This window comes from Balaenoptera ricei, chromosome 6 (genome assembly GCF_028023285.1).
Source record: "Balaenoptera ricei isolate mBalRic1 chromosome 6, mBalRic1.hap2, whole genome shotgun sequence".
NCBI classification, from domain to species: domain Eukaryota; kingdom Metazoa; phylum Chordata; class Mammalia; order Artiodactyla; family Balaenopteridae; genus Balaenoptera; species Balaenoptera ricei.
Window position 1 is genome coordinate 102,970,093 of NC_082644.1, and position 12,257 is coordinate 102,982,349.

Consider the following 12,257-nt stretch of genomic DNA (forward strand, 5'->3'; position numbering starts at 1 on the left):
GGTGGAGGGGGGAGCCGAGGAGTTCCCATTAACCCCTTGTGTTCCGTCCAGGGGCGGCTCCCCAAACTTTTCTTCCAACGTGAAAATGACCTCTCCGAGGGGCTGGAGAGCGGGGGCAGGGCAGGAGGGCGCCGGGGGGCGGGTGCGGGAGGCGCGGGGAGAGCGGGGCGCGGCGCGGGAAAGTTTGGGGGGCGGGTGCGCCGCGGCCCGGGGGCAGGCTGGCGGGCGGGAGCGGCGCGCCCGGGGGCCGGCCGGCTTTGTGTGCGGCGCGGAGGCCGGCGGCGCGGAGGCCGAGGCCGAGGCCCGGAGCTCGCGGGCCGCGCGGCGAGGCCGGCCCGGGGGCGGGCAGGGCGGCGGGGGGCGGCCGCGGGCCCGCGAGGGGCGGCTCGGCGGCTGCGGCGGCTGCGGCGGCGGCGGCGGGTGCGGGCCGGGGGTGGGGGCGAGGGCCGGGCGCCCCCCCCGCGCGCCCCCAGCGCCCCCGCCCCCCCGGCCTGAGCGGGGCGGGCGGAGGAGGGAGCGGCGGCGGCGGCGGCGGCGGCGGCGGCGGCATTGTGCGCGCACCAGCAGCCCGGCCCGGGAGGAGCAGGACGCGCCGGGGCCGCCTCCTCCCGCACGGACCCATGAACCAGCCGGGCAGCGCGGCGGCTCCGCAGGTACGACGGGGGGCCGGGGGCATGCACCGCGCTGGGGACCCCGGGGGGCCGGGGCCCGGGGCGCTGCGCCACTTCATTGCAAGATTTGCAAAATGCAAAGTGCCTGGGCACATTTGCGGGCTTTTTTGTGGGCGCAAACGGGAGGGTCGGGGTCTGGAGAGCCCCCCCGGGCGCCGCGGGGTGCGAGGAGGGTGGGGGTGACGGGGGGGTCTTTTCGGGCCCCCACCCGGCGCCCCCTCCAGCCCCGGGCTCGGACCGGAGCCCAGAAAACAAAGCGGCGAGAGAACAGAGCAGCCATTTCAGTTTGGACAATTCACATTTTGCAAAAATACAACCCCTTCCAGCTCTCCCCCCTCCCCCCTAAATTTGCAATTTCCCCCTGACCCTCTGTGCGCTCGGGGTCCCTGATGACCCCCCGGGAGGTCTTTCCCCCCTGGCCCCCTGTCTTTGCAACAATCTTTTTTTTAGGCCATATTTCCCTTTCTCAATTTTTTTTCTAATTTTTCTTCAAACGGTAGTTTTTTCCCATTAAAACGACGCCACCTAGAGGATACTATTTTGTAAATAAAAAAAAGAAATTAAAATTGAAAAGAAATATTTTTTATTTCTTATTTTTTCAAAAGTTTGCTCTATAAGGCAGTGGAGGGGAAAGAGATTCTTTTTTTTTCTTTTTGGGGGTGACAATTTTCACTTTGATCTTTCCAGGAGTATAGAGACAATTTTTATTTCTGAAGCCAAATCCAGATAATATGTAAATGAAAATTAAGCTGGAATTTGAATGAATTCAGTTTTTGAAGGGGAGAAAGCAAAAAGCCTTCTAAAACCAAAGTCAATTTGGCTGCCCAACTCATTTTAGTTTGAGAAAAAAACTATTTGGGTTGAGGAAAGGAGGGAAATTGTTGAGTTTAGAGGAAACTGGGAGAATTGGCTTTATTGAAGCAATTAGAAATTGTACTTCATTGTAATTTGGAACTTGTTTAGCTCAGCGGGCAAAAAAGACTAATTTTGCCATTTGGCAATATTTAAAGTTTTTCTATTTCCAAGAAGGAAGGATTTAAAAGAGAAAATAGACCCTAAAATGTTGGCTTTGGACACACCCAAAAATTGTAGGTTTTTAAAAAAAAATTTTCATTTATGTTTTACTGCATTTGAATCCCAAGGTTCTAAAGAAAAACAGAAACTGGAAAAGTTAGAGTGAAATCCTGTCTTTTTTTCCCTGCATTTGTTGGATTTTGTGTTATTTTTTTTGTTTTGATGGAATAATTAAGACTGTTTTCTGATTTTGTTTCCTGGAAGGTCTAAGCATTTCTTTTTTTGTTGTTGTTTTATCCAGAAAATGTCAGAAACCTTTTCTGAGCAATGTTCAGTGGAAAAAAAATGTAAATTCATTACATTATACAAATTGAGTAGCCCACAGATTTGTAGGAGAGACCGCCATTAAAATAAGATATGCATAATTAACATTATTATGAAAAAACTAACAGTGGATTCACAGAAGCTCATTTTTTATGACATGCAACTGAATCAGTTGATAAATACAAGGGTTGAGGAATCCTTGGTAGGAAGAAAATTTTCCTTTCTGTGTGCTTGCTCAGTCTTCCAATTTGAAAATTTTATTATTGAAAAAAAAAAAAATAGCCGGATTGGTTTCAGCCTCTTTGATTGTGATGTGGGGTTGGTAGTTTATTAACATTTGGTATTTTTCACAAATTTGATTACTTTCAAATGGGGGGAAAATCCATTAATCTTGATCATTTGGGGGGGGGTCTGTGATTTTTTTTTTTAAAAGCACAAATTTTACTGACTTAAGAAGGAAAGATAAAAGAGGGAAGAACAGAGAGGAGATGAAAATTCTGATTTTTATCCATCTTCTCTAGTGGAATACTTACTTTGCTGAAAAAATGGGGTAAAAGACCAATTCAGCTGATTCTAGCATCAAAATTTAATTTTTTTTTTTAAGGAAAAAAATCAAAATATAAACAAAAGCCAAACCCTAAGGTACTTGTCTTTGGAACATGAAAGCATATGTGCAAATAGTATTTGATGTAGTTTTTTGGCCTTCAAAAGAATCAAATAAGGTGAAACCCCTCCGCCCCAATTTCTTATTTTTCTTTGGGAAGACAAATACTGACTGAATTGAAATTTAACAGAGGAAAATAAGGTACCTACCCAAAGTTGAAGGGTTATTTGTGATAAATTATTATCTGAACTTGCTGGGGATTTTGCACCAAAAAAAATAAAAAGAAGTTCTAATTTTTCTGTCCGAAAGGAGGGGAAAATATTGTTAGCATTTGTGGAGTGGGATCTTGATGGGACCTGATGATGGGTCACACAGGGCTAGGACAGGAAACCCTATCCCCTTTCACCAGTCACCAGCTGGTCTTAGAAGAAATGATGGCCCCAGTCCATGGATTCCCATCCCCGTTTTTTGGAAATTCAGTTTTCTAAGGGGATACAAATTATGTGAAATATATTTGACAGTGACAGAGGTTCGACATTACCCATCAGCACCATTGCATTTGGGAGATTTTTACTTTTTTAGTAACAAAATCCTTCAGGGCTGACTGGCCACATTCTGACATTTGGAATGAGCTTTTTTTTTTTTTTTTTTTTTTTTTTAAATAGAGCGTAATTAAAAATTTTTTCTCTGTTGAATTATTTAGGCCGATGCCTAGGACGGTCAAAGAATTTATAATTTCCAAGGGCTCTGGAGGCCTCATGAGACGGTAGGGCCAGCTTAGCAAGTGATGGAGGAGAGCTGTGCCCTGGACTGGGGAGGGGTGGGTTGGGCACCCTTACCGGGCATCTGAGAAAAAGTCAGGGTTGTAGATAACAGGTTATTTCTGGTGCAAGGAATAAAAATATTGCAGCACGTCCCTTTGTGTGTCCTGGATCTCCTGACACACAACTCAGATTCCTTCATTCCATTCTATTGAAATTTTGTTGTGTTGGCTACGGTTTAAAGGGAACTCCTGGCTAGAAATTGAAAATCATCTCTGTTTTGTAGGCCTCTTTTTTCTTTCTTTCTTTTTTTTTTTTTAATTGGTTATTCGGATCATGTTTGTTGTTAAGGAAATAGAGGTGCATGATGGCACTGTTGGGGGCGGGGTCAGTTTTCTTTTGTTTCTATTGGCGTCTCTCAGGATTGAGACCTGACCTGGGCCATACCTCTCTCACCTCCTATCATGGATGGAAGTGTGACCAGAAATGGATATTTCAGCTGATTTTTTTGTTAGGCCCTGTCTGTTCACCAAACTCTTTTTTAATATTGGGCAAAAAATCTGGCAGATTGGACTTGAGGGGTGGTAATTTGATGATGGGCTGAGTTATTTTGGTGAAAGATCATTTATGCTCAGTTTCACAGAGGAGACTCTTATTAATGTTTTGCTTTTCTGCCTAAGGAGGTTTTTTTTTTTTTTCTAATAAGGTTTGAAATTTCAAGGGCTTGCTTTATAGCTTGACTTTGGACCAAGCTAAGAAAAAGGGTTTGCTTATACTTTCAGCCCTGCACAGAGGTGAACTTGAACAAGGGCTCTTGCTTTTGCAGAAGGAAAGCAACAAAGATGGCTGGTCAGTGTAAGTGTGACCTCTCTCTGGTCCTAGAAAATAAATAGCCAATGGTTTGTTTCGTTTGAGAAACAGAGTTTAAAAACTCCTCCATTGTCAGATACAATTTCCGCGCCCCCTGCCCCCACTTTTGACTCAGCTCTTGGCATGCTGCTTCCTCTGACCTCGGAATCCTTATGTCTTCTCCTTGGTGGGGTGATGAGAATTTCCTTGTGTGTTTCACTGGATGTATAAGCTGACTTTTCATGGTCGTGGTGAAATTTGGAAATTTTTTCACCTGTCTCCTCCCTGATGATGGCAGGTGAAGTGGCTTTGTGGGTACACAGGAGCCCTAGCTCTCCCAAAGTCTTGCTGTATGACCTTGGACAAACCACTTTTTCCTTCTGAGCCTCAGTTTTTGCATTTGTCATATCAGATCTTTGGATCAAAACAAAGATATTAATAAATAGTTTTCTTCTCTGATTCTGACTCCAAGCAATGGGCTACAGCTGCCTGGATCACTGTGTTGAGAAGGATTCTGAGGTCACATCTGGACTCCCATATCCTGGAGAGTGGGGTGCAGTGGTCAAATAGCAGTGTCCATCACAGAGTGGGGAGTGTACCTCTTATTCACCATACCCAGGCTAGGCTGTGAATCACGACCCATCAGTGGGTTGTAAAATCAATTTAGTGGGTCACAATCAGCATGAAACAAAAAAAGAATGGAACAGAATACAGGGGAGCACAAACTAGCAGAGGCATAGGTATGTATTGAAGGTAAGTGTTGTCTCATGAAACTTTAGTTTTATTTTCATATGCCGATGTATGTGCATGATAAATGTAAGTCTTACCGTGAGTCACGGTTAAAAGAGTTTGACAGATACTGGTCTAGATGATCGACAGTGATGTTTCCCAGGAACATCGCACGTTGCTCTTTACACTTTATTTTCTTATTTATTATCCCAGTTGACTTTCACGTGAACCCTGTGGGGTAGGTGTCCTGGGCCACGTGTTTTGTTCCCTGGTTGAGCCTGCCTGAAGGGCCAGCTGTGAAGAAGTCTCAGCTGCATGACACTCAGGCACACACCTCAGCTTGTTGGCCTTGGAGAAGACGGGAAGGACAGGTGCTATGTCCTTCCACAGGGAAACAGCATCTTTGCCAGGTTCTGTGGCTGGAATGGAGACTTTAAGTAGCGTGGGATCCCTGTCTTGGTGGGAGGGAGAGCAGCCCCAGTTACTTTCATTCCTCACTTTTACTTCCCATTGCCAGAGGAATTTTTGTGGAGTTAAAGAGTTCATGTTTGTGCTATATTTAAAGTCCAATCAGACTCTGAGCGAATGTCTGTATTTTTGTGTGTGTGCCCTTCCTAAAAACTCTAGAATTGCTGTCTTGGTCTCCTCATCTTTTAAATGTGTCAGACCAGCACTGTCCAATCGAAATATAATTCGAGCCACAAATGTGAGCCACGTATGTCATTTAAAATTTTCTGGGGAATTCCCTGGAGGGACTTTGTGCTTCCACTGCAGGGGGCACGGGTTCAATCCCTGGTCTGGGAACTAAGATCTTGCATGCCGTGCGGCATGGCCAAAACAAAACAAAACAAAACAACAAAAATAAATAAATAAATAAATAAAATTTTCTGGTAACACTTTAAAAAAACTAAAAAGAATCGGGTGAAATTAATTTTAATAATATAGTTTATTTAACCCAAAGTATATCTGCAATGCTATCATTTTAGTATTCATTAATATAAAAATTATTAATGTGCTATTTTACATTCTTTCTTTGGGGGAGGTATTAAGTCTTTTCTGACTAGCCACATTTCATGAGCTCAGTAGCCACATGTGGCTGGTGGCTTCTGTATTGGATAGCACAGGGCCAGACCAATGTTCCATCTCGTTGTTGTTACTGGGTGGCCTCAAAAGGTTATGACACATCTTTGAAAGCTCTTGGTTTTTGTTGGTGGGACTTCGTTCCTGAACCCTCAATGCTCTGAGGCATTTCAGCCTGTAGTGGTGATGCATTCCATCCATTTAGCCTCTTCTGGCTAAAGTGGTCCACGCCTCCCTTTTATTTGTCCCAAAGCAGTCTTCTGCCAAGGTTAGGCCAGAACGCTTTAGTTAAAAGTGACAAATGATGGCTAGCAACTCCAGAATGTTGTGTCTCAGCATGTGTGCCGTTGAAGTCAAGAAGTACAGGAGTCTGTCATAGGAGGTGGGTTTTAATAAAGTATTGCCTGAAGGAAGGATGAAGATGGAAGAAGACAGCAGGTGGGTAGGACCAGGGTTGGGGTCCTCGGGGTGGGGGGAGATCCAGGGGCAAAGATGGTCTGTCAGTGAAATCCATTTCTGAATTGATTGTGGAACCACCATGAAATCCCCCTAGGATAGGCCTTAAGTTAGAAGCATAGAAAATTTCTGACACCCCCGCCAATTAGTGAAATGGAAAGGTGGTTTTGAGGTCAGCCAGACCAGAGTTTAAAATCCAGCCTCATTGTGTGGTTGGCGTTATGTTACTTTGGGAAAGTCACCTCCGGTTTTGGAGCCACAGCTTCTGCATCTGGAAGAAGGGGGGTAATAATCTTGACCTTGAAATGTTGTTCTATGATTAAATGAAGCAATTCACGTGTTGCATCCAGCCAGTCCTTAGAAGGTTGTCCTTAGAAGGTGGTCAGTACACGTCAGTGATCCCTGACCCAGTGGTCTCCATTTGGGAAGATTGAGTCTCAGTGACAAAAGTTTTGGTAGTTCTGGAAACTTGATGACTTATCTTTAATAGGCAGAGTTAGGTAACAACAGAAAATGTACACTTTTTTGGTTGTTGCTTTATTTTAGAACAGACTAGGATGAGACATCCCTTGGACCTTACACATCTTTCTTGTCAAAAGTGGTCTCAGTGCTTGCATTTCAGGGATGCTCTGGCTCCTCCAGGTATTTCTGGATTTGTTTCAAAGCCTGTGGCACAGTGTTTAAAGGGACAAATCTTAATTCGTCGTGAACTGTCTACCATTGAGCTTCTGCTCATACGGGGCCTTCTGTCTCTTGTGCCCTTTCCCTCCTTTGTCTCTGCTCCATGAGAAACCAGACCCCCACCCCCACCCCGCAACCTTGAGACCTACCTGCGTGTCCCCTTCTGTGGAGACTCCCTGAGCCTCCCCAAACTGCAGTACGTTCCAGATACTCTGGGCCCACAGATGAGAGTTGGTTGTTCGCATTTCTGTCTCTCCAGCCGGCTTGTGAGTTCCTTGAGGGCAGAGATCATGGGTTACTCATTTTAGGGTCTGGCACAGAGCAGCAGCTCAATAAATGTTTGATGACTTAATTCGATTTTTTGGAAAAAGCTCAGATCATCTGGATTTGGGTCTAGTGAAGAGTAGGTGACCAGTTTTGGGTTTGGCCATTTGGTCAACACCAGTGTTTTGTTTTCTTTATCTAAGAAAATAGATTTTCTTAGAGCCGGCTCTGAAGCCCACGGCTCCCTTGGAATAATAAATCAGAGAGGGCTCCTTTGACTTTACATGCTGTGGAGAATTTTTTAAAAGTTCCTCATCCCCCTTCGCTCCTGTTGTGTAAACCATTTCCTTAAAGTGGTTGGGGGGCATCTGGGGTTATCATCCAGATTTTCAGGTATGGCAAATGGAACCCAGCATGTCTAAGGAGGTGGAAAAGGGGGGGGGGTGCCTTGAGGTGGAAGGGACTTGACAATACCCTGTCCTTGCTCTAGAAGCTGGTCTTGGCCATGGGCCCTAGAATTGGACTTCAGAGGGCTGTTTGCAGAACAGCTGGTCACATGGGCCCCTTAGATGTGAAGTAGCTAAATGTGTGATTTGATGTTCAACCAGACCCCACCTTTGGTCGGATTCCCGTTTGCACATGCCAAAGATTCAGGGAAAATTTATGGGAGAAAACTGAGAATGTTCTGTTTATTTGCTTAATTTTTTTTTCTGTAAGTTTTCGAAAATGCTGTCATTGTTAACACTTTATGGCCCAGCTCAGCAAGTGAGCACAGGATCCCGTTATTTCCTCAATGGTCAAGTTCCCACATTTTCATATTTTTGAAATTGGAATGTGTTTTACAGTAGATGTGTTCTGTTAGAGCACTATTTCTCCCTTTTTTTTTTTTTTTGTCTCAAAAAGCTATTATAAAATCGATGGTGTATCTAACAGTCTAAGGCACCTTGGAATTGAGGATATAGAGTGTCCTGTTCCTGGTGGGGTGGACTGTAAAGGGCAAAGTGCTTTTCACTTGCAGCATGTTATTTGCACATCTAATCCAGGGATGGTAAATAAATAATATGCATGCCGCCACTCCCCATTTTTAAGCTTGTGGCAGACATTGCTAATCAATCAGGGCAGTCTTTTCCATTGAATCTGGCCAGTGGCCTCAGAGCCCTTCTTACTATGAGGCTACCACATGAAGCCAATTTGTCATTTCTGATCTAGTCATACACACACACACACACACACACACACAAACACATGTACCTGGGAAGAGAGGTGGAGTTACTTGCCCAGAACCTCAGTGAATAGGCGGAGCTACTTCAAGCCTCAGATTTCTTAATTCTTCAACCAGTGCTTTTCCTACTATTTGCACATATACTATGTCAAAAGGAATTAATTTGGTCTTGAGAAATAGTGAGAGGATCTTGACTCCTCCCTTCCCTGTTATAATTAGATACCCTTGGGGTTGTCATCAAAGCAGGGCTGGATAACCTGCTTCTCTGTCTGATCCCTGAGTGATCGAAGGGGAGATGCAGTGGCTGGGCCACTGGGTTGGGTGGTGTTGCCCGCTCGCTCACTCCTGTGCTATAGATGACGTGGCAGAGGGGCAGGGCAGGCCCTGGGGTTCCTGGATGACCACCTGGGTTTATGACAGGTTACACTCTAAGACCATAGTCGAGTTCCTCAGTCCCTGGGCATCTTAATTTCTACATCTGGGACCTGAGATGGACATAATGCTTCAAAGGAGTGAAATGAGACAGCATATTTAAAAATGCTTTTTAAACTCTGAAGCCCTACATGTGGGTTATTTTGTTTTGTTTTTATTTTATATGTGTTCATTTTTATAACTAGCGTTAATCACTAATTATTAGTGCCCTGTTGGGGAGATTGTATAAACCCAGAGTCACAGATGGGTGCCCACAAGGTGAATTGCCTCCTTATCTTTTTTATTTGATTTGATTTGCTGGCCTAAGGTTTAAAAAGTTCAGAACTTTTCAGCCTTTGCAGTGTATGTGTTCTCCTGTTTTGAGTCAGTTTCCAACCTCTGATTTCAATACTGTATGTGACCTGCTGCGCCCTAGAAGGCACTGGGGTCTGCACACGCCGGTGTACCCTCTGTTTGTTAATCTGCTAAGTGGGAGAACAGCCTATTTGTATACCCCTCACAGGCTTCTTGCAAGCATCCCATGTGTTAACGGACTCAAAAATGCTTCATAAACAGGGAAGAGCTGGAGAAACATGTTGGTGACAACTTTCTTTTCTTAAAAAGGAAAGGAGGGAGGCTGAGGTGAGGATGGTATTGAGTCAACAGAAAAATGATATAAATATTTTGGCTGACAAAGCAGAAGGAGGCTTCACATATAAGCTAAAGAGAAAAAATGGAGTCAGGTGATACTCCGCTCCCCAGTCTGCTATAGAAAACACAGGAACACTTGCTTTCTAGTGAAACGAGTTCTGTGTCAGGGATGCAATCTCTGATTCCCAGGGGCCAGCCCTGGTCCTGGGGGGGATCCAGGGAGAAACGAAATCTCATATCTCCCCCATGGGTGGAAATGACTCGTACCAAGTGGAGGAGGTCTGAGTGTCCCTCAGCAAGCCCCTGGCTTGCAGTTTGCTGCAACATTAAAAGTCAGAAGCTGTTTTGGCTCCCTTTCTAGATGTGTTATTGTCCAAGACAGCATGCCTGAGGGGCTAGCCATTCTACCTCTCAGCTTTGAGCCTCCTGGACAAATTCTCACCAGCCCCAACATTCTTACAGAGAATTGAGAATGGGAATTTTTATCAGGTGAAATTTTGCAGAGAATGTGTGTTCTGTTTTATTTTGGGCTCAGAGTTTTGCGAGACAAGTGGACGTAGCCAGAGCCCTTGGAATACCCAGAGAGAATAGATGAAGACATTTTTGGATGCTGGAGATTTTTTTTTTTTAATTTCATCAACTGGGGAAAAATAACTATAAAAATTTAAGTACATTATGTGGGTGTTTCTTATAATGTATGCTGGAAAAGCAGAAAGTGAAACTGATCTGAAATAAAACTGAAACTGGCCTGAAATGAGGCCTCAGGGAAGGAAAACTTCCCTGGGGTGCTACTAGCTTGAGGTGGAATTTGTTGTGAGGCTAGTCTTTTTGCATCAGAGGAGTCTAGAGCTAAAAGGGCTCATGGAGATGATTTAAGTCTGTACCATCCAATATGTATTGGTAACCACTAGCCGCATGTGGCTATTGGGCAGCTGCAATGTGGCTAGCCTAAATTGAGTTGCGCCGTTAAGTGTAAGATTCACACTGGGTTTTATTTTATTTATTTATTTGTTATTGAATTATAATTATGTCTTCTCTAGGTCTGGATCTTAAAGACTTAGTAGGAAAAAAATGACTGTAGAAGATCTCAGTCATTATTTTTAAGATACGGTTTACAGGTTGAAATGATAGCATTTTATATATTGTGTTAAATAAGATATATTATTAAAATTAATTTTGCTTGCTTTTATTTTCATTTTTTTTATAATGTGGCTACTAGAAAATTTGAAATTACCTATGTGGTTTATATTACATTCCTGTTGGACTGTGCTGATCTAAGGCAACCCGCATCCCCCAGGAAGGGGGAGTAGCTTGCTCAGGGTCAGGTCACAGGGCAGCTTCATCAGGTCCCTGGACAGACTACAAGACTCAAGAGTTTGGGATTGAGAAGGAAAGATGATGTAGTGGTGTAGGTATCATCATAACTAGGTGGTTAAAATGGAGGGGTAATGGGGAACTTGAGAGAGGGACAGACAGCGAGAGAGAGATACTAGTAATTCAGGGGGAAAAAATTAAACTGCTTCCCACTTTGCTTATCCATTCCCCTAAACATTAATTAAACACTTTGGAAGAAAGTAAACCTAACAAGATGAGCAAAAACAAATCTAAAAGATTACCCCTGACAATTTCTCTGATTGCCAAAAAATTTCCATCTTTTGAGTCTTTAACTAGGGTCTTTTTGAATCAGAGTACAGTTCAGGGCTGGTTTGGGCATAAAAACCCAGGTTTTTATGGGTTTTTAAACCCATAAAATTTTAAATCCATAGGGGCTATGGATTTGGGGTCCTGGGGGGCTGGAAGCCATTCTTTTACGAAGTCAGGTCTGCTCCCTGTAATGATTTAGGAAGCAAGGCTTCTAGAAAACCCAGAGGGCATATAACCAGAGTGGACAGAGTGGCAGGGTGGGGAGGTTACCTAGCTCCCCTGGCGTAGAGACCTGGAGGAGGGTGACTAACCTTGCAGGGAGCGGCAAAGCTAAACTTGTACCCGGGTCTCACTTTCCAGCCTAGTACTCCTGCTCTTAGTGGTTTGAAAGGAGCTTGAGCTATGTGTTGGAAATTCAACCTTACAAATTTTTTTTTCTTTAATCAGGCACTCTTTCTGTCAAAAGACTGAAGTTTAGCATTCTTATTTGTCTCATTTGAATTTTGCAAAGTAGAATTTGTCTGGCTTGAACTATAATCATTGCACATTTGTTGGCTTGTTATATGCCAGGCACTGGGCTAAGCATTTAACATCTATTATCTCATTTAATACAATCACCCTGGAAAGTAGGGATTTTTCTTTTCTTTCTTTTCTTTTCTTTTCTTCCCTTTTCTTTTCTCTTCTCTTCTCTTCTCCCGTCCGCTCTCCTCCTCTCCCCTGCCCTCCCCTGCCCTCCTCTCCCTTCCCCTCCCCTGCCCTCCCCTCCCCTGCCCTCCCCTCCCCTTTTTTTGAGAGAATTGATATTCAGAGGTGAATGGAATTGCCCAAGGGCACACAGCTTGTAGGGGGCAGTTGGATTCAAATTCAGATGGATGCCAAATTCCAGGCTCTCAACA

At 44.3% G+C, this 12,257-nt stretch overlaps 1 protein-coding gene across 9 annotated transcripts in view; it reads left to right on the forward strand.

Moving 5' to 3' along the window:
• Window positions 1-531: 531 nt before the first annotated feature.
• ZNF618 (zinc finger protein 618) overlaps window positions 532-12,257 on the forward strand; it is a 185,024-nt gene continuing 173,298 nt past the window's right edge. For all 9 annotated transcript variants that reach the window (XM_059925422.1, XM_059925425.1, XM_059925423.1 and 6 more), the window contains exon 1: window positions 532-653. In XM_059925422.1, the coding sequence (XP_059781405.1) occupies window positions 621-653 (33 nt within the window). In that variant the 5' untranslated portion in view covers window positions 532-620. The remainder of the gene's footprint in view (window positions 654-12,257) is intronic.